Raw genomic sequence first — 23200 nt, forward strand, 5'->3', positions numbered from 1 at the left:
ATTGCATTGGATTTGATTGATTGCTTTAGTTACAGCATTGAATCTTTCAATCTGGGAACATGGGGTATCTTTCCATTTGTTTAGGCATTCTTTAATTTCTGTCAGAAATGTCTTATAGTTTTCAGTGTACAACTCTTTCACTTCCTTGGCTAAATTTATTACTAGAAGTTTTACTCCCTTAAATGCTATTTTAAATGGAATTGTATTATTAATGTCTCAGGTTGTTTATTACTAAAGTACAGAAATACAGCTGATTTTTTTTGTATTTATTTGTGTTCTGCAACTTTGGTGAATGTTTATTAATTCTAGTACCTTCCTTATGGATTCCCTGAGATGATTTTTTTTTTTTTTTTAGATTTTAAAAAGGGGAATTTATTAAGTTACAAGTTCACATTTCTAAGGCCGTGAAAATGTCCAAATTAAAGCAAGGGGGATGATTTTTTATTTTTCCTTGAATTTCCTTTTTTTTTTTAAACTTTTTTTATTAATTAAAAAAAATTGACAGACAAAACATTAAGATATTCCATTCTACGTATACAATCAGTAATTCTTAATATCATCACATAGTTGCATATTCATGATTTCTTAGAACATTTGCATCAATTTAGAAAAAGAAATAAACACACAACAGAAAAAGAAATAAAATGATAATAGAGAAAAAAAAGATTATACATACCATACCCCTTACCCCTTGCTTTCATTTACCACTAGCATTTCAAACTAAATTTATTTTAACATTTGTTCCCCCTATTATTTATTTTTATTCCATATGTTCTACTCTTCTGTTGATATAATAGCTAAAAGGAGCATCAGACATAAGGTTTTCACATTCACAGAGTCTCATTGTGAAAGCTATATCTTTGTTCAATCATCATCAAGAAACATGGCTACTGGAACACAGCTCTACATTTTCAGGCAGTTCCCTCCAGCCTCTCCACTACATCTTGAACAACAAGGTGATAGCTACTTGATGCATAAGAATAACCTCCAGGATAATCTCTCGACTCTGTTTGGAATCTCTCAGCAGTTGACACTTAGTCTCATTTCACTCTTCCCCCTTTGGTCGAGAAGGTTCTCTCAATCCCTTGATGTTAATTCTCAGCTCATCCTAGGGTTTTTCTCAGTCCCTTGATGCTGAGTCTCAGCTCATTCCAGGATCTCTGTCCCATGTTGCCAGGAAGGTCCACACCCCTGGGAGTCATTTCCCACGCAGAGAGGGGGAGGGTGGTGAGACTGCTCATCATGTTGGCTGGAGAGAGAGGCCACATCTGAGCAACAAAAGAGGCTCTCTTGGGGGTGACTGTTAGGCCTAAATTTTAAGCAGACTTGACCTGTCCTTTGTGGGGTTAAGTTTCATATGAACAAACCCCAAGACTGGGGGCTCAGCCTATAGCTTTGGTTGTCCACACTGCTTGTGAGAATATCAAGAATTCAACTTGGGGAAGTTGAATTTCTCCCTGTTCTCACCATTCCCCAAAGGGGACTTTGCAAATACTTCTCCACTCACTGATCTAATCACTCTGGAATTTATCAGGGCATCACTCTGGACAAACCAACAAAATCTCATATCCTACCTGAGATTCCAAGTACTTACGGTGTTCAATCAAGCTATCTACATAAGTTATATTAGGAAATGCACTAGTCAAAATATAAATTTTGTACCAAATAAACATTTTTTGCTTTAGTCTCACACATAAGGTGACATTTTAAAATATTAATTACCATCTGTTTTCAGCACCCTGCAGTAATGATATTCCTTTGTTCTTCCTCATGCACAAACATTTTTTAATTTGTACGTTTAGTCACTATTATTATACACTGTAGACACTCCTAGATTATACCATCTCAATCTTTAACATCTATCTTTCTTTCTGAATTCATTTATGCCCCCAGCCCTCCCTCCTCCCTTTTGGGGAACTTCTTAATATGTACATTGGCACTCTTGATGGTGTCCCAGAGGTCTCCTAGGCTATTTTGTTTTTTATAATTCTTTTTTTCTCTTCCTCAGCCTTTCTCACTTCAACTGCCCTGTCTTTGAGTTTGCTAACTCTTTCTTCTGCCAGTTCCAATCGGCTGTTGAAACCCTCCTGGGAATTTTTTTCATTTTGGTTATTTTTTTCTTTAAGGTGTTCTTCAGCTGCAGTATTTCTGTTTGTTTCCATTTAAAATTTTCTTTTTCTTTAGTAAGAGTCATATTGTTTTCTGAATATCCTTTATTTCTTTCTCTATATTTTCCTTAATCTCTTTAATCATATTGGAGATTGTTATTTAAATGTCTTTGTCCTGTGTGTCCAGAGTCCACTCTTTGTTGATGTTTTCTGGATTTTTATCCTCTTCCTTTAAATAGGTCATCATTTCTTGTTCTTTGTCTTGTAATCTTTTGTTGCACAGTATACATTTTTTTTTTTAACATGGGCAGACACTAGGAATTGAACCTGGCTCTCCAGCATGGCAGATGAGAATTCTGCCACTGAGTCATACTGCCCTGTACACTACACATTTTAATGTCTTAAATTGTTAACTCTAACATTTATTCCCCCAAGATGTTTTGTTTTTGCGTTTATAACCAGCTGGTGATATGACATCATATCACCATATGATATGGTGTCAGCTGTCCTTCAAGAAGGTTTCCTCCCAAAGTGAATGCAAAGTCTTGTCTGGTTTTGCATTTGCTAGTGGCCTTAGGATGTCCCCTGTTTACAGGAGTTGGAATGCTCCCTCTACTTCCTAGGTTTCAGACTTTCTTCCTTCCCTGGGTATTCTACTGCTGTATTTAAATCACGTAAGCCTTTGCCCCAGACTGTCCTCCTCCATAATTTGTTATACTGCTTTCCTTGTCTCAAGGCCCTTTTTATCTGGATGGCAAATCTTGGCATGAGTTGAGGGGCACACCAGTGAGGAATCCAGTCTCTCCCAACCATAACAAGGCCAGAGAGCCAGAATGGGAGCATTGGCTGGTTCCAAACTCCCCTGGAGAGGGCGTGAGGGGAGAGGCTGGGAAGAGAGCCAGGAGCTCCTTCCATGCTCCACAAAGCTGTGCTAACAATACATCCCTTCAGTTCTCCTCTGTAGCTCTGAGGAAAGCTACTGTTTTTAAATTTCTTGTGCTGCCTTTGTCCTGGGCTGTTTGGAACTGAATGCCCGCACAGATCTGAAGTAGCTAACCAGAAGGCATGATCACTGAGTGGGTCAGCCCATGCCCACCATGGGTCTTAAGGAAGTGAATTTTTATGTTTCTTTCTAGCACCAGGAACTTCTGCCTGTCTTAAGAGTTGTGGCTGGGTGATGGTAACTGCCTATTTCTGTTTGCTAAAACTGCCAAAATGCAGTATACCAGACATGGACTGGCTTTTCAGAATGGGAATTTATTAGCTTACAAGTTACAATCCTAAGGCCATGAAATTGTCCAAATTAAGGCACCAACAGGAGGATACCTTCTCTGAAGAAAGGCGTCTGGGACACCTCTGTCACACGGGAAGACACATGATTGATGATTGGTGGTCCTTCCAGGTTTTATTGCTTCCAGTGGTTCTCTCAGCTTCTGTGGCTGTGTCCTGTCTTTCAAGCTTCTCTGGGGGTTCTCTGAGCTTTCTGGGTGTCATCCCTCTTATCCTTTCATAAAGGCCCCCAGTGAAAGGATTAAGACCTACCTTGAACAGGTGGTTCAGTCTCAATTGAAATAACCTTACCAAAAGGTCCCACCTATGGTAACAGGTCTGTAGCCACAGGAATGGATTAAAAGCACATGGCTGGGCTTGCCAGGAATCAGATGTGGAAGTGGCCAGTGGATGAGGCTTCTGAGGCAACTGCCCCACAGTCAGAGCAGGAAGCCAGGGAGAGCTGTGGTGGTGCCACTGAGGCTCAAACAGGAGTCACTGTAGAGGCCAGGGCCAATGTCTGTTTCCGTTGCGGGTGTGCAGACCTCTTCATGGGTGGCTTTTTCTAAAGTGTTTTTTCCAGTCTGTTTGGAACCCGGAAAATAAGGATTTTAATTTTGGGATTAGATGAAGCAAGGAAAACCCTTATTTTGTACAGGTTACACATTGGAGAAGTCATTACTATTATTCCTACTATTGGATTTACTGTTGAGACAGTAATATACAAAAACCTTAAATTCCTAGTCTGGGATTTAGGAGGACAGACAAGTGTCAGGCCATACTGGTGATGTTACTGTTGAAATACAGATGTAGTCCTTTGTGTTGTAGACAGCTGGGACCTAGACTGAATTGGTATTTCCAAGTCAGAGTTAGTTGCCATGTTGGAGGAAGAAGAACTGAGAAAAGCCATTTGAGTGGTGTTTTCAAATAAGCAGGACATGAAACAGGCCATGACTCCCTCAGTGATGGTGAACTCACTTGAGTTACGTGTCTTGAAGGACTGAAAATGGCAAATATTTAAAACTTTAGCAACCAAAGTCACTGCCCTTAAAGAGGCAATGGAATGGTTAGTTGAAAGATTCAAGAACAGACAGTAATTCACCTGCTTCTCTGAAATGAAGATTATGTCATGTGTACTTCACACTACTAAATGTTAAAACCTACATGGTTGCTGGCATATACTGGACTGTCTGCAACATTTGTAATAAATATGAAAAATGAGTGTTATATGAAAGCAGAGAAGGTTAATACTCCCCTTGGCAAGGTTAGAGGAGGCTCTTGGGCAAGGCATTGCCACCTACTTTGTGGCATCTAGCCATTTAAAAAAATATGTGAGTATTTGGTTGGAGGGTAACTCATCTTGTTGAACTAACTAAATGTCTGTTCTGTATAATAAAAGATTCCTTCCTTGCTTTCTTGTGCTAAGGTATATATTCTATTTGCATGGAATTCTTATACAAATACAGTCCTGTTGACAAATGCACTCTTCTGGTAGGCAAAAGCCCTCTTATTTTTGAATTACTGCTTACAGCTTGTTTGTATGAACACTAATTTTAAATATTTTAATTCATGTTTTTCCCCCTAACATGAATTTACTCTTTCCAAAGATTAGACTTAGTAGACTAGGATCACATTATATATAATAGTTTTCATTTATTCAACGGATTACTTTATATGAAATTATTTTGTTGAAAAACTTTTGAATACAGGCGTGAATTTGAGATCATTGTTTTGGTGGTTAACCTCACTGACTTATCTGTAATTGTCATTTCACACTTCATAGTTTTTAAAAAAATGTATAACATATACTGACTGAGCTGGTTTGAAAGGATGTATGTCCGCTAGAAAAGCCATGTTTTAATCTAAGTCTCATTTCAAAAAGGCAGAATAATCCCTATTCAATACTGTATGCTTGAAGCTGTGATCAGATCATATCCCTGGAGATGTGATTTAATCAAGAGTGATTGTTAAACTAGATTAGATGACTACATGTCTCCACCCATTGTGTGGGTCTTGATAAGTTGCTGGAGTCCTATGAAAGAGGAAACATTGGAGAATGAAAGAGATTCAGAGAAAGCCAGAGAAGAACGACATAGCCACAAGAAGCAGCGAGCCTACTAGCCAGCCACCTTTGGAGATAAAGAAGGAAAACGCCTCCCGGGGAGTTTCATGAAACAGGAAGCCAGGAGAGAAAGCTAGCAGATGATGCCTTGCTCGCCATGTGCCCTTCCAGCCAAGAGAGAAACTGTGACTGTGTTCACCATGTGCCTTCTCACTTGAGAGAGAAACCCTGAACTTCATCGGCCTCTTGAACCAAGGTATCTTTCCCTAGATGCCTTTGATTGGACATTTCTGTAGACTTGTTTTAATTGGGACATTTTCTCAGCCTTAGAACTGTAAACTAGCAACCCATTAAATTCCCCTTTTTAAAAGCCATTCTGTTTCTGGTATATTGCATTCTGCATTCTGGTATATTGCATTCTGGCAGCTAGCAAACTAGAACACTGACCTGGTCGATCTGTACAGGAACCCTTAAGGGGTAGGAAGGACACATTGTAGCGTCTGCATTTAGGGGACATGGACCCAAAGTTCTCATGCATTGGTTTGCCCAAGATCACATGCTGGTGACGGTTTAAAGTGGGACTTCTGGGCCAGAAGGTTGTTCCATATACTGCCCCATGAATTCCTGAAAATGCCAGTATCAGCAACATAGACAACTTAATTTAAATGAAATTGTGCTAATTAAAATAGTCACAGTACCTTTGGAGTAATGTCTATAAACTTACTTTTCCAGTATAGTAGAGGTGATCAGTGGGATAGGTAATAATACAATACTATATGATAATGTTTGATGGAATTCACAGGACATTAAAGAAAAAAAATCACATTAAAAAAAGCCCTAACTTAAGAGGTATTGCAAAAAAAAAAAAAAAAAAAATGGCTTTTTCTGGAGTATATAACAGCTTCAAACCACCATACTCTGCCCCACGGGAGTGCAGTATACTGGTATATGACATAATTTACCAGCCTCTTCCTCCTGCTGTTCTTTGGTTACTGTCTAGTGTTCTGCTGGACAGTCTGGAATTTTGAAATAGTTGATTCAGACAGTTTCTTCCTGCTTAATAGTTTTTCTGGTGTAGGGACTGATTCTTGAAGCTTCCTACCTTCCTATCTTCCCACAATCTTCCTTCCTTTTGTTTTTTAACTTATTTGTTATTAGGAAGCATCTAAGCTGTTGTCTTCTAAATATTGCCCTTTGCAGGTAAACTTTACTCTTTTTAAGTGTTGGTTTTAGAGGGAGAACATCCAAGTTTGTAGCCTGTTGAGAGACAGATAAGAGGGAGGCAGATGAAATATTTTGTTTCAGCTTTATTACTTAGTGATATTATTATTACAGTTGACAATGGAGAATGTGACTTAGGTCTGTACAACAAAGGGCTTATTAAATTCAACCCTGAAATAGTTCGTTAAACCCTAAAAGCACAGGAATCATATTTGCTTATTTACCTTTGTATTTGCAGCTCTTAGAACATTATTAGACATAGAATAGGAAGTCAGTAGATAATGTGAATAAATGAAAGATGAATTCATCAATTGGATTAATTTACTAGACTAAAACTGATTATGTCAAAGCAGCAACATTTGTTCATTTCAGATTGGTGAACAGGACATAGTTCCCTTTTTCTATATTATCGATTTTGGATTGGTCAATTCATGTAAGATTTATCTTTTGAAAACTTCACTATGAAAACATATCAGTGAATATCAGGAGTTTTTTTTTTTGAAGATTAGTTGTATTTTCTATAGTATATTGTTTTCCCAGTATGTAGACTGTTTGAATAACCATATCTTTATACTGCCTAATAAATGAGCTATATGTTTTCTGAATTGTCTTATCAATGGCTCTTAATAAACTCTTAGAAATGAAATACAAATCAATATATCCTTAGCAGGAATATTTATCTACTTAAGTCTTGTTTGACAGAAGGCCTGATAATTGTCTAAACAAATACACAGTTGTGTTTTATAGACACCATCATTAAACAGTTACAAACCCTTCTCTGAGTAGAGGTAGAAGGGCTTTCTAATCAAACTTGTGTCGTTACTAGGTGTCTTAATTTTCATTTAACACATCAATTCTATCTCCAATTTTTTGTTTGTTTAAATGTAGGATCTTATTTAACAGGCAGTGATGCTTTCTCTCAGAAGACTGTGGCGTGTTCTGGGACTGGCTGCCAGTGGTCCTTGTTCCTCGGCTTTTCTGTCACATGGCAGTGCACATGGTGGATTTTTCTTCTCTTTGCTCCTGTAACTTCCAGCTTCTGACTGCTCCCTCTGGCTTTTCTCTCTGTGTGATCTTTCCTATATGGCCTTCGGTAATAGGGTTATGATCCATCCTGATTCAGCTGGGCCACAATTTAATTGAAGTAATCTAATAAAAAAAGTTCTGTTTACAGTGGGTTTACAGGAATGGATTAAGTTTAAGAACAATGGTTTTCTGGGGTTCATAACTCTAAACCACTACACCATCCCATTCATTTGAAAAATATATTTTTTTCCTGACAGAAAATGAATTTAGGGAGTTTTACATTCATCTTAGGACTTGGTAATAGGTAAGTCTCTCCTTTTAACGGTCAGATGCGTTAGTCAGATGTGTGATAGAACCCTGTCATAGAACCCTGGCCTCTTTTGTTTGAATTCTTTCTTAAGATTTTCTCAGAGAAACATTATACTTTCTAAAGTTTAAAGTTTATGCGTAATGCTGATTCAAATTTTATAAAGTCTTTGGCTTTTAGATGTCATTTATTTAGTTTATTCAGCAAATTATTTAGTATGTGTAAGGAAATGTGGTTAGACATTCCATAATGTAATTTATTGAAAAAGTTATATTTCAAATATGTCATTTAGATCTGAAGTACATATGTAAGTATACTTTTTTTACTTGATTTTGAAGTCATCCCACACTTTGCAATTCACAGAAGAAAATAAAAAGACAATTCTCTGTTAAAATTGTTGTTTCTTATCCACAGGTTTTTGGTAATGCTCCACCAAATACAATGACAGAAAAATTTTCTGATCTTCTGCAGTTCACAACACAAGTCTCACGACTGATGGTGACAGAAATTCGAAGGAGAGCATCAAACAAATCTACAGGTATTTTCAGAAGCCAGAAAAAACGTTTTTATTTGAATGAACAGTTTTATAAAATTGCTATAAATATGAAATAGAAGATAGATATGACCATAAGCACACAAATTTCAGTTATCTATCCTGTTCCTGTTTTTACAGTCACATTCTTCTATTGGATTCATTGTTTTCATGACTACTCTGCTTGGACTGCCACCTCTGCTCCTTGTAACTCTTTTAATGCTTAATTTAATTCCGTCTCAATAGCATTCACATTCCTTAGCATGACATTAAGGCAAGTTCATAATGTAGCTATATATATATTTATTTTTTTAACTTAACCTTTTTTATTTCTTGTTTCTTTTCTATATCTCTACCAAACTTAGCTACTTGTAGTACCCAAATATTCATGTACTCTCATTTCTGTCCTTTATTTATGATGTTCACTCAGGATGGAGAATTTTACCTATCTCAGTATGTCTAAATGGTCTCAGCTTGGAGTAAACCACTTCCTGAACAATTTTTTGCAATTCCCGCCATCAAAAAATGATCTTTTTCTTCTGAACTACTTTTTATAATTCTCTTTCGTCTGTCAACTTTATGATTGATTTTTGTGCATGTTGTTGTGTCTTTCTCTTAGACCATAAGCTGCATTGGGGTTTTTGTATAATTTAAAATCCTTGCCATAGTGCTTATATAGTTGGCCTTTTATAAATGCAGGATGAATAACTAATCTTATTCATAATTAGGAAGCTTTAAACTTTATAAAATATCATCCTTTTTAATCAAGTTAAAAATATTTCCGGTGCCTGCCCATGCTAAAAAAAAAAAAAAAAAAAAGCTCTCCTGCCTTTAACCACCATCAGTCTTCTTCTAGGTTTATTAGCAGTTTGAGGGATTTCATCTTTGTTTTTATTTTGTTGTGGTTACAATCTTGTAAATTGTTGTCTAACTGATAGTGTTTCTATTGAAGGATTAGACTGAGAAGTTGATGATGGAAAGATTCTGATGACACCTTTGAAAATCGCTAACCTTTTTTTAGTACATCAGATTATTTTCCAGTAATGCCTTTGTTATAATCTTAATTTTTTAAGTTAATTTTTGTTTTTGATAAAGTTGTACAGGCTCATAGTTTTGATGATTAAATAGCTGAAAGGATTCTTAGAAACAGCATCTCCCTGCCCCTGTCCTGATCCCCATTTTTCCCTCCAAAGAAGGTATTTCAACTCTTGATATTTACCTCTGTTTCTCTAAATAGCATGCTTACAGTGTAAAATTCTAATTATTCACATTTTAGATATTGTCTTTTGACTTCCCACAATATAAAAGAGCCTTTTACTCAGCAGCTGCCACTCAGATACATACTTCCTCTACCCCACAATGTCCAGAAATTATATTGCTGTGACTTTGGGTCGGGTCCTCTGATTCCTTAATCCCATGCCATCTTTTCAAAATTAGCTTCCTTTTATTGATAAACCATCTTATCTTCTCCAGTAACCTTCTGAGAGAAGACACAAGGAAATTAGTATTTTATTTTTGTTTTATCTTCTTTTTTCAGATATTCCATGAATAAAGAATAAATTTCTTTATTGTCAGGTGAGTTCCTAACCAAGGAAGGTGAGACCTTTAGGTTGACAACTTGTCTGGTACCAAGGCTTAGACAGAACAAATCCCATTTGTCATACAGCCTGGCTGATTGCAGAAAGTGAACATTTAAAATTAGAGACCAACAAGAAAAAAGAAGTCCCATCACCTTCCTCCCTAGCTGACACAGAAGATTGCCTATGAGATGTGTTAAATATGCTGCTGGGTTTGCATTTAGATGGATAAATTTACCCTCCCCTCTTTGTTCTCCATTCCTAAAGGACAAATATGAGAACAGTCTTATCATTGAAGAAATGCACAAACTACTTTTGATCTAGGCAGTTTGAATATTAATGTGAGTACTTGTGGGGTCTTTATAGGAGTTGTTTGAGAATGCTAGCTATCCAGCACCAGGAGACATTAGGGCTTATTGGAGTTTCAGACTCTCTTTCGAAGGAGTGGAAGATGCCGGTCTCCTAGGAATTTGAGCACAGGCACAGTAGTCCTTCTTGCTGGGAGATGGATGTTGAAGAGTCTCTTTTATTTTTTTGCATTGGCAGGCATGGCAGGCGAGAACTCTGCCTGCTGAACCACCGTGGCCCCCCCAAAGAGTAGTATCTTAACTAGTTCTTTCACCAGGGGTCCAGGGTGAGAATTCAGGGTTATTTTGGATAACCTGGCGGCTTGTATTCTATCTAATATCTTTTCACTTCATATTAGATTCTAGGTCGGAAATCATTTTTTCTCAGAATTTTGAAAATCATTTCAACATCCTATTTCAGAATCCAGTGCTGCTATTGAGAAATCCGAAGCTACCTTAAGTCGTAATTCTCTCTGATCTATCATATTTTTCCTCTTGAAGTTTTTAGGATCCTTTCTTTGCCCTTACTGTTTTAAATATATGATAATTTTTTGGTGTAGGTCTGTTTTTATACATCATGCTGGATTCATTGGGCCATTTCGGTCTAGAAATTCATTTCCTTCAGTTTTTGTAAAGCTTAATGAATTGTTTAATAACATCCTACCCTTAGCCCGTCCTTCTGATTTTCTTATTTTCCCTGTCTTTGTTTTTTTTTTTTGACTCTGCTTGCTAAGAGATTTCCTCAGTTTTAATCTGTTCTATGGAGGTTTTTAATGTATTATATTTTATTTTCAATTTCTAAGAGTTCTTTCTTTTGTTATTAGTTTCTATTTTTCATGGATACATTTTCTTCCTTATGTCTCTTAGGTTTTTTTTTTCTTCCACATTTTCATCTGCTTAAATATTCTATTTCTTTCAGATTACCTTTTTTGTTCATTTGTTTTTGTCTCTTTTATGTTAGAGAGTTTCCTCATATGCCTGATCCTTGGCCATCTGCTCTTAAATAAGAATAGGACACTGAAAAGCTGGCAGGGTAGCAATTTTTTTTTCATGGGCAGGCACTGGGAAGGTAGCAATTTAATTGTGGGCAGAACTTGCAAATGTGGGATTTGGTGTAAGGTTTTAGTGGACCATTTTTTGGCAGTTTTTGAACTACCCAGATTCCCCAGAGAAGATCCAGGGTCTGCTTAGGAAGTGTCTGACCCTCACCATTTTTGAAGTTAGGTTTGGGGAAAGATATGGGAATCCTCAGCATTCAGTAAATAAGCTTTGATTTTATCTCCATGTGTGCAACAAATGCTTGGTGCCCCCCAGTTTCTTTTACTCTTTCCAGTGAATAAATTTCCAGCCTATTGTCTGTGTACTTGTGGGGATCTGGAAGTTTTAATTACTCTTAAACACACTTTTTGCCAGTCTTCCAGTGTCTACAGTTGGTCCATCATTTACCTCTGCTTCCAAAGGAATCTTGTATCACCAGTTCCTGGGCCTTTCAGAAGTTCTGTGATACAGTTTAGCTGTTTTTCTACTTTTTCTACAGGGTTTGGTAAATCAGTTGCCACTAACCTCTCTACTTTTTTAGTATCCAAAATTCTGTTTCTCATATTTGCCCTGCTTTCTCTGTCCTTAAGGGTTTTTGCATTTAAAAAACATCCTTTTAGTGGGTTTTTAGGAGGAAGCAGAAATAAATGCATTTGTTCAACTTCCGTCTGTATCTGAAGCCCATTATGCAGTCTTTGGAGCAATAGCCCTTAAAACATTTTAGAATGAGAAATAAATGCTTTAATTCAGGAGCAGTACATTATACAAATTGATCTCTGAATCTTAAAGTGAGATGGTTTTGAAAATATTTTCATTCCTTGAGCAAGTCCAAAGAAAGGTGGTGAGATAGCTTGAGGTAACCTCCTTATTCCAGTTTTTTTCCTTCTTCCAAAGTGGGTTTGTATCTTTCTTTTTCTTTCTTCATTTCAGTTATTCCTGTGGAGTTGAAAAGTTGATATTATAAGATTTAGATGTTTTATGCCTTTTTAATTAATTTAACAGATAGTATGAAAGGCAGTTTGTGTATAGTTTCTGTTGTGAATTGACTCCTGTCATTGCATTTTCTTTCTTGAGGGAGTTTCCTAGATTAGAAAGGGGGGGAAACCCAAAAACTTTGTTTATACTTGCTTCCCTTATGCTATGTTTTTAAATACCTAATATGTATGCATATAGACAAACATTTTGCTATGCTGAGAATTTGTTTTTCTAACTGCCCTTATAATTTTACATCCATGGGGTAATTTTTTTTACCTACTGTAAGGTGTTTTAAATGGTATAGAAGATGTTTCATTGACAATTGCAGGAATAGTTAGACAAAGGTTTTGCTTTGTTTTGTTTTTAGCTCTTTGTTTAGAAATAATGATAGACTCACAGGAAGTTGCAATAATAGTATATGGAGTTCTGTGTGCCTTTTATCTACCTTCCTCCAGTGGTGACATCTTGTTAACCAGGTTTTTGGGGATGTATTTTTTAATATCATGTAACTACGTATAATTTTTAGTTTTAAACTTTTAAAATTCATTAATTTCGGAATCCTAAGTGGGTCATTCCAATTAACATAAATGTTCCTTCCTCAAGAGAAGTATTATCACTCTATCTCTAGTAGGTTTTCTGTCCTCTGTCCCCATATCTGTCACTATCTGTTTGTTCACCTTGTATATTTCCTTTATAGCATTATCATTCTCTGAAAATATCTTATTAATTTATTTATATTTATGTTGTGCTTCTTCCTGTATTAATAGCACTTAAAAGTATGCCTGTTGTGCGTTAGGTGATAAGTTTTACTGATTTTTGGCATAGGATTTCTCTGTGCTTTTCTTTGATCCCTCAGGTACTGGAGTAATGTAAGAATGGCTCACCATCCTGATTTCTTGACGGAATACTGTATTCAAGAATGGTAGCTGTGGGAATCCTTGTTCTCTTTTTTTTCATTTTTAGTCTTGAATACTGCAAGTTTCTTTTGCTCTCAAAAATACTTTCATAGAAATTTTTCATTTATGATTTTTTGGATAAATGTACTAAATTCATTGATTATGAATTAGTTATCTCCTATATATTGTTGCATCTTATTTTCTGATTTATTTTATAGGAAATTATCATTGAAAGGAATTTTATCAAAATTTAATTTTCTAACCCAAAACAGGTGAAGCACATCCTCTATTTATTTTTTTTGAAAGTTGATTGTATTTGTTGTCTGTGAGGACAAGATAATTTTTTCCAGAACCACTCTGAATTTGGTGTGGAACACTTATTTTGTGTATTATCTGCACAAAGCCATTCATACATCAAGTTTTTTATTATAACGCTTTTTACATGGACTATAAGATTTCTATCAAGGAACCATGCCTATTTGCCGTCTCTTGTTTGATTCTATTGATCAGAACTCAGTAAAAATATAAACGTTTTAGGAATATCAAGATGTAATATGGATATATAGACTACTTTCTAATATGTCAAGGCAATTTCACATTTCTCTCTTTCTCCGTTAATTCTCTCTTGGTCATTGCCTCCATATTGCTTTTATTATACTATATAGTGACTCTCAGCTAATTCTGAGAAAGTATCAATTTTGTGACCATATTGTGTATAGGGTTTAGCTTGAGTTTTATTCTTATCTCTTCTAATTGTTTAAGTTCAACCATCTTAATCTGTTTGATTCTAAGGATACATGGTTGATTTACATCAGTGAAGCAGGAAATTCCCACCTGTGTAAAAGTAGTATCTTCAGTTTATTAATAATAACTCTCTTATGTACCAGGTGCCACTGGTAAACCCAGTAGTGAAATCCCTAGTTGGCAGCAACGCAGTAATGAAGAGGCTGGTGATGCTAACCACAATGGTCCTGTGGAATCTTATGTAGGAGGTTGTGGTGGGGTTGGTGTAATGTAGTGAATCCCCAGTTAGACAGCCCAGCCTTTTCTTTTAAACAGAAAAACAGTGTGCCCTGGTGTCCTCCAAGGATTTCAAAGCCACAACACCTTCAGGTAATTTCATTCCCAAGGTGTGGTTACGTATTATCGAATGAAAAGAAGCATGGAAGCTATGAAATCTAATGCTGTTTTCCTGACTAACTTATAGAGGTTTGGGGGGAATGAGTAGGACTTTGTTTCTTCATTAATGAAATGAGTATAATAGTACTGTTGATAAGTCTCACAATATCATTCTCAAGGATAAGTTCTGAAAATGACATGTGCTTTAAATGGAGTTTGCAAAAGAAAATTATTGTATTACACTTATTATTAACAAGTTTTGCTTTCTGATTGTTTTGAATACTAATATATTCAACTAATATTCCCTGAATGTAGGCTGGGAAATGACATTTCTTTTAAGATGTTCTACATTTTTTTGTTGTTTAATATAATACTGGGCTCTGCTAACTCCATTTCTGTGTTTTTCATTTGAACTATATTGAAATGCAAAAGGCTAAACCTTGAATCATATGATTACCCAACCTCAATTTGTATTAAAATATATTCCTTTTCATTCACTCTAATATAATTTTAAGTTAAATTATTGTTTAAATTTGTATTTGTTAAATAATAGTGAGATTAAAAGATCTTTGTGGCAGGGTGTGCGTATTTTTTGGTGAAAGTAAAATAGTTCTTAGAAATACATTTGTTATGTAAAGATAGTTTAGTCAGTGATAGCTTGGGACTTCCCTTCTATGTTTCAAGCACTTCTACCTATCCAAATTTCTTTGTCAAATAAGATATTTTCATATTATTGCTGTTTTATTTTAGGTCTTCACCTTCTGAAAAACAGTAATTGTTATTAAGTTAGTAAAGATGTTTTACTAGTGTATGTAGTAACTATTTTATTACGGTAGTTATATAGTAGTAGGTATTTTTTAGTAGTGTATAGTAGTAGGTATGTAGTAACCACATTGTATTCTGGTCATTGATTGACAGGTGTATTATTCATATGTGTTGGCAAAGTAAGTGTTAATAATGCTACTATCTTGCTATTTTTCAGCTTATTTTCACATGTATTGTCATATTTAATCAGCACAGTAAAGTATTGAATATGTAATGCTTAATAATAAGTAGAACATAGGCTTTTTATCCATTATTTGTATTTTATTCTCTTGAGGAATCCCTTAATATTCATTGTCAAGCAAAACATAAGAAATCACACAGTTGCGTAAATGCCCAAGATTGATCAGATAAATAGAACTGTTTCAAGCCAAGTGTCCTTTTTTCCCCCAAATGTCCTTTTCAAACACAATTTTATTGAGATATATCCACACACCATAAAAACTATCCAAAGTATACAAATCACTGGCTCACAGTATGTCACATAATTGTGTATGCATCCCCATGATCGATTTTAGAACATTTTCATTACTCCAAAAAGGAAATAAAAATAAAAAAATAAACCCCAAATCCTCCCATATCCCTTATCCCTCCCCCCCATTCTTGACCCATAGTGTTGGTATGGTACATTTGTTACTATTGATGAAAGAATATTAAATACTACTATTAACAATAGTCCATAGTTTGCAGCAGGTGCAGTTTTTTCCATATAGCCCTCAGTTGTTAACTCTGTATAATAGTCGTACGTTTGTTCTAGTTCATGAAAAACCTTTTTAATATTTGTACAGTTAAACACAGGCATTGTCTGCCACACAATTCACTGTGTTATACATTCCCATACTTTAATATCCAGTTTTCCTTCTCACATTCAAAACTCTAAACTTCCCCTTTCCACCACATTCACAATTCATTCAGTACTTCTAATTATTCTCACAATAACATGCTGCTGTCATCTCGATCCATTTCCCATCTCTAATGAGACTACTATTACCAATAGTAAGACCAAATGTCTTAATTTTATTAAAAGAAGTTGAGCTCATGTTTTCATTCTGTTATCATTATTCCTTTGATTCAGCAAAGTTAATTCTTTTTCTCCTGGACAAATATTTATTGAGTACTTGCTTAGTTCTAGGTAATTCAGTACTGAAAATGGTACACAGGAGTCTGCTTTCATGGTATTTTCTAAGAGAGAAGAGAAACTGTGTATCAGTAAACATGTGAATGTAATAGCTTCAACACTTATGAGATATTGAATATTAGAAATAAGCCAGTGACTGTCTCTTTTTAGGTTTTTGATAGCTTTCTTGTTTTCCAGTATTTTTTTTTTTGTAATGTGCATTCCTTTTACCTGCAGGTTGACTTAAATACTTAAAACAGTGCTTGATACATAGCTAGGAATCAGTAAAAATAGCTATTTTAAAACATTTTCCCTATTAAAATGTTCCCTTAAATGGAAGTGTATAAAGGAGAAAATATCCAGCATAGAATCATCTGTAAAATCTCAGATTCATTTAACTCATAAAATACTTTTAACTTGACTGTGTTACATTGAAAAAAAAAATACCCCTAAGATAACCTAAATTCTATCTATTCTACTTACGTTTCTTTATGAAGAGTGGTAAGTGTGTATTAGTTATTGCCTAGTTAGTTAAAGTGTACTATTTGGACTTATTTTCTGACAACTTATAATTCTTCTTCTGTATTAAATATAAAAACTTGAAACGTCTGTGTCCATGGATTTAGGTATACATTTGGGTCTTGATAAATTTTCCCTTATCTCTAAAAGTTTACTCAGCTAAATTTGCTTCCAAAGAGCCTTCAACTGCACAAGTCTATGGATGATTTTTTTTTATGGCTTAAAACAATAATAATAATTTATTATTTCTTAGGGTTTTTTTTTTAAATACCAAAAAACATCAAACACAAACATTCTTAACTTTTGATCATTCCATTCTACATATATAATCAGTAATTCACAATATCATCACATAGTTGCATATTTATGGATGATTCTTTTATATGCCTCCCTGCTTCTCTGTTCCTACCATCAGCTGCTCAAGTCAGACCACATGTGTGCCAGCGAAGCAACCTTCTAAATTATTGCCTTCCTTTCAGTCTCTTTGTCCTTCCAGTCTGTCAGCCACATTGCTACTGGATTAATAATCTAGCATAATCCTTTCATTATCTACTTTGCTCAAGAAACTCCATTAGCTTCTTCTTCCCCAGAGAGCCAAATACAGCTCTTAGCTTGCCCTCTTTCATTTTTAGATTTCTGTGTTTTCTATTGCTGCTGTTGACATTAGACTCTAATTCTTAACACACACTCTTCATTCCATTTAAGCCAGTGTTTTATAGTTTTTTTTAGAAAACTTATTTTGAAACAATTTTAGACTTGTTGAACAGTATAAAAATAATATAAAACCAATGCAGAGAACTCCACTATACCCATTACATAGATATCTAGATTTATTCACTTTTAACATTTTGCCATATTTGTTACATCATTTTTTCTGTCTGTCTAAGTATCTATCTCTTTTTCTACTCTCTATTTTCTAAACATTTATGAGTAAGTTGTATACATCATCCTCCTTGAACACTTAATATTCCTTGAATACTTATAAATTTCCTAAGTACAAGGATATTCCTGTTTGTTAACTTTATTAAGTACAGTTTACCAAGTTGAAGAAATTTAACACTGATATAAAGCATTCCATTTATATTTCATTTGTAAAAATTGTTCCAATATTACCCTTTGGACATCTTCTCCTTCCTTATTAGTTCCACTCCAGAATGGTGTTTTTACATTTCATTGCCATTATCTTTAGTCTCTCTCTCTTTTTTAAATTGTGGAAACTTAGATACAACATAAGATTCCCCATCTCAGTCACTCCCAGCCATGAAGTTCATTGGTGTTAATTACATTCACAATGTTAAAATACCTAACCAACATCCATTATCAAAACTTTTCCATCACTGCAGTCAGAAACCCTACACCTATTATGGATTAACTCCACCTTCCTTCCCCTCCATCGCCCCCATAACTTGTACTCTACTTTCTATCTCTATGAATGTGCATATTCTAGTTATTTCATATAAATGGGATCATATAATATTTGTCCTTTTGTGTCTGACATTTATTTCAATATGATTTCCTCGGTTCATCTATGTTGTAGCATATATTAGAACGTCATTCCTTTTCACAGTTGAATGATATTACATTGTGCAGATAGACCATGTTTTGCTTATCCATTTCTCTGTTGATGGATACTTGGATTGCTTCTCCCTTTTGGCCATTATAAATAATGCGGCTATGAACACTGATATGCAAATGTCTGTTCAAGTCCCTGCTTTTAGTTCTGTGGAGTATGTACCTAGAGGTGGAATTGTTGAGTCACATGATAATTTGGTGTTTTGACTTTTTGAGAAACCACCCATCTGTTTTCCACAGTGATTGCACCATTTTGTTCCCACCAACAATTTGTACGAGTATTCCTATTTCTCAATATCTTCACCAGCACGTATTTTCAGTTTTTGTTTGTTTGCTGTTGTTAGTAATAGCCATTCTAGTGGTGTGAGGTGGCAGTTCCTTGTGTTTTCTTGATCTTTGCATATCAGGCTCATTCTTGTAGTCACATTTTTAGTGTTGTTTTAGTATTGTGTGCCTATTCTTTCTCTACCCTTTCTCTCCTTCCATTGCTTGGACAGAATTGTACTTCTTTTCCAGGTTTAGCTCACATTTCACCTCTTCTGTGACACTTCTTAATTAGTTTATGACATGCCCTTTCCTAAAATATATATACTGACTTTTACATTCTGTAGTAATTATAAAGGGCTTACTTATAATGTTAAAACGTTGATGTTTTTAAACATTTTTTCCATAGAGAATGTAATGGTGCTGATGTTAAATACGTACTTAGTAAATGATCATTTCCTTACAGATTTTAAGGAAGGAAGCTGTGATTTCTTCCCCACCCCATCCTCCACCTAAATTGCTCTCCCTTTGGTTTTATAGAAGCTGCAAGTCGGGCCATAGTCCAATTCCTAGAAATCAATCAGAGTGAAGAAGCTAGTAGAGGTTGGATGCTTCTGACAACTATTAATTTGTTAGCATCCTCTGGTCAGGTGAGTTCTTAGTTTTCCTCCTTGATAGCCCAAACTTTTTTTGTATCCTCATGGGATTTTGTTAAATTAAAGTTGTCATCATATCCAAGTAAGATTTTATAATAATCAGTTTTCTTCTAATTCTTCTTACAGATTATTTCATGTTCCTTACAGCATCTTGTGAGGAAGTTGATTTTACATATGAGGAGATGCATGACTTATGCAACATTGCCCCTCTGACATAATAACGCACATAGAAAATAATTTGTACAACACAGTGGGTAAAGAAATGTGACGTGTAGCTGGAGGCAAGTAGCCTAGGCTCTCTGGCTCCATCAGTCCCAGCTCAACTCTTCTATAGGCCAACTGAGGGATACTCTGGCTTAGAAGAATCACCACTCATCTAAAGTCAGTCAGCTAATAAGAAATAAGCGACATGGAAAATACTTAAGGTTGATTTTTACAGAAAATAAGGAAACAATGACATTTTCAGAAGAATATATATTCCCTTCCTGATCACTTGACTTATTCTAGAGATGACATTTTTGTTGAAATCAACTTTAAAGTATCTATCATGATATATGCTGCATGTATTCATTAATGAACCATTTAGAAGGCTGATTTTGGCCCTTGAGGTTTTGTTTATTCAACTTTCTAAAATCCAGGATAGAATCACCCATCAGAGTCTGTACCAAACTCTTCCAAAATCTGTTGTCAAAATTACAGTGAATCTCATATCATTTAATAATGGGGTTTGCAAAGGTAACTGTGGCACCAGTCATGCTAAAGTAACTCGCACAGCAGAGAAAAAACATATTTTGTAGTAACCATATCCTAAAATTAGTCATATGCCCAAAGGATGGTGCCCTTGTATATATTTCCGTTAGAGTACTCAGTTTCCTTTTTTGTCTGCTGTTTTTTCTTTTCTTTTGGGGTTTTTTTTCGAGTCAGAAATGCAATTAAGAATGATCCTTTTTTTCCTGATTTGCCTGAACTTTACCAGTGTTAGCACTGAAAGCCCCAGGAAACCCCTGGCAAATGGAGATGGGTGGTCACCCAATTAACCTTCAGATAGTCCTAAAGTAGACCATTGTTTTCATCTATCTGTAACCGTTCCAAATGACTGTCAAAATCCCTATTATATTTCCTCTTAATGGCAGCTGTAAAAGTTTAAGTGTTACTTTACAAAAATTAGTTTTCTAGAATCATATGGTAGAATGATTTTTAATTGAAATATTTCTGTTTTAGTTCTCTTTATCAGTATCAACAAAAGACTATGTCCTACGTAATACCTAAAACACAGTAGTAACCCAGTACATGTAGAGTAACTTAAACATGAACAAATGAATAGGTAGACTTAAGAGTAAAAGTGAAAATCAGGAGGTACATAAATACTTTTAAAAATTGCACTGGGTGGAATCTAAGTTATAATTTAAATCTATCAGTATAAATAAGATAAAAATGAAAAATCATACCATGTGCTTAATGGAAAGGGAAAGCTAGTAATAATCCAACTGGAAAAAGAGGTATTATAAAGAAAATTCCATATTATGTTTTGAGCTGTCTTTTTTACGTTTTTTGAGTGCCATTTTCTGTTGGCAACAACAATTCAGAAATGACTAAAACCTGGTTCTCAGTCAATATGAAGATTCCAGATATGAAATGGATAAAAATAATACCACAAAATGTAATAATAGGGTATATACAGTGCTATGAAACTAGAAGCATGAGAGTTGTACTTTTTTAAAGGTAGGAATAGCAGGGAAGATGATGAATCAAAGAAGGTTTCAGATATGTGGAAGCATTTAAACTGAAAGTTAGATGTATGAAGACATGCATGTCTAGAAATAATAAATTATAAGTGAGTAGGATGGGGGGGGTTGGTGATTAGAGATAGGAATTAATACTGAGTATGTAGAAAGGGGTTAGATCTTACAAGAAATTACTCTAGGCTTTTTCCTCCTCTGTTGTGCAGAGCTACTGCATTAATTCAGGCCACTTCTCTCATGGTTTTCTATGTTAATTAGCCTAGCCTTTCCTGCTCCTTTTATCTGATTTATGATCTATACTGCTGAATCTGTTCTATCTCTCCTTTGTTTGCAATACTTTGTTGGTTCTCCATTGTCAGGAAAATAAAATATGTTTTGAACAGAAGAGGAGACTGTATGCATAGGTTGCTGAGCTTACATGCTGTCCATCACTTTCTCTGACCTTACGCAGGGCATGTACGTGATAAGTCTCACTTGTCTCATTCGTAAACTAAGGATCATACAATAATAGGACCTACCCCATAAACTGGATTTGTTCCATAGATGAGAGATATATAGAGTGCTTAGCCTTATACCTGTTACATAATAAACATTCTTTAGATGTTAGTCATTGTTAGAATGGCTTTTCAGGAGCCAGCAATCAACTGTATTATATGGTCTCATATCCTATGTATCTTTCAGGTGATCTTTCCCTTCTTATTTTAATTTCCTATGCTCTTCTATTCTGTTCCCAGCAATGTGGACTATTCCTGTATATACCATTATTGCTGCAATTAATGGATTCAATCACAATTATTTATGAATTTTCTGCTAGTTGACTGTGGTGTTCTGTAGAACAGGGTTGCTTCTTGCTTGCCTAGCTCCCAACAAACTGCCAACATACTGTAGACACTCAATAAATATTTGAAGAGAAAGTATATAATAACAGAGTATGTTAACCCCATTGATTTCTGGTGCTATAAAACTTTTGATTCCATGCTGCACCATGTAAAATTTTGTAATTATTATACCATACTTAACAATATTAAAATGTTTACTGTAAGAAGGTTTGGAATTTCTTTCACTGTTAATCTTTGAAAATAACAAAGTTTATTTGGGTCAGTGATGGCTACATCTCTTAAAGTGTCCTTCCAACCCCAAAAATTCACAACAGTAATAAAAATAATAATGAAGCAACTACAACTCTACAGTTTATTTATTGCTGAATATTTGTTTGCATAGGCTATCTTATCTAACCCTCCTATAAATTTAAAAAATGTGTACCATTTTATCCATTTTGTAGGAGAGAATAGTGAGGCCCAGCCAAGTTAAGTAGTTTGCCCAAGCTCATGGTTCATAGCAGACTTTTTTAAATCCTGAAGCTTACGTTCTTAGAAACTTGCTGTTTTTCATAAGTAAATAATAAACAATAAATACCTTATTAATAACAAATAGACTAATCTCAATATTTGATTCAAGCAAGTTTTTCCAAATGGAAAGTTATTTCTCCCAGCATGGTAACATTTCTTTATTCTTTCAGGCATTTGGAAAGTTATTTTGTTATATAATTTTGTGGCTGGAAGTTTGTGAATTACTTGGCTATACCACTTAATTGCCTAATTATAGTTATGTCTGCCTGTCTGTCTACCTGTCTGTTCACTTATTAATTGTTTTGTTTTCCAGAAAACCGTGGACTGCATGACAACGATGTCAGTGCCTTCCACCCTGGTTAAATGTTTATATCTGTTCTTTGACCTTCCACATGTGCCTGAGGCAGTTGGAGGTGCACAGAATGAGCTACCTCTAGCAGAACGTCGAGGACTGCTCCAGAAAGTTTTTGTACAGGTACAGAGAGAGTGCGATTTACCAAGTCATCTATATAGCTGTATATAAAGTGTAATAGATGCATCCTTAAATAAATGTTCTGTTTGTTCCATTCTCTTTAGTATTTCATTCTGTTTACCATAATATGGCTTTATCAAATATAATTATCACGTCTTGAATCTGCAAGTTTGTTATCAGCAACATTTGCTTGACACATTAGCGTATTTT

The 23200-nt window shown here is 35.1% G+C and overlaps 1 protein-coding gene and 2 pseudogenes across 9 annotated transcripts in view; all 3 read left to right on the top strand.

Annotated features, from left to right (window-relative positions):
- WDFY3 (WD repeat and FYVE domain containing 3) overlaps nucleotides 1-23200 on the top strand; it is a 348587-nt gene that overhangs the window by 152995 nt on the left and 172392 nt on the right. For 6 of the 8 annotated variants that reach the window (XM_077142948.1, XM_077142947.1, XM_077142952.1 and 3 more), the window contains 4 exons: nucleotides 8408-8531; nucleotides 14418-14471; nucleotides 19312-19421; nucleotides 22832-22993. In XM_077142948.1, the coding sequence (XP_076999063.1) occupies nucleotides 8408-8531; nucleotides 14418-14471; nucleotides 19312-19421; nucleotides 22832-22993 (450 nt within the window). The remainder of the gene's footprint in view (nucleotides 1-8407; nucleotides 8532-14417; nucleotides 14472-19311; nucleotides 19422-22831; nucleotides 22994-23200) is intronic. The other 2 variants (XM_077142951.1, XM_077142955.1) reach the window with 1 other exon arrangement.
- Nucleotides 3746-8531, top strand: LOC143668289 (ADP-ribosylation factor-like protein 1 pseudogene; annotated as a pseudogene). The gene is made up of 2 exons (XR_013168373.1): nucleotides 3746-5695; nucleotides 8408-8531. The product of XR_013168373.1 is annotated as an ADP-ribosylation factor-like protein 1 pseudogene (transcript).
- On the top strand, nucleotides 4599-4700 carry LOC143668624 (U6atac minor spliceosomal RNA; annotated as a pseudogene).

This window comes from Tamandua tetradactyla, chromosome 24 (genome assembly GCF_023851605.1).
Source record: "Tamandua tetradactyla isolate mTamTet1 chromosome 24, mTamTet1.pri, whole genome shotgun sequence".
Classification (NCBI taxonomy): Eukaryota; Metazoa; Chordata; class Mammalia; order Pilosa; family Myrmecophagidae; genus Tamandua; species Tamandua tetradactyla.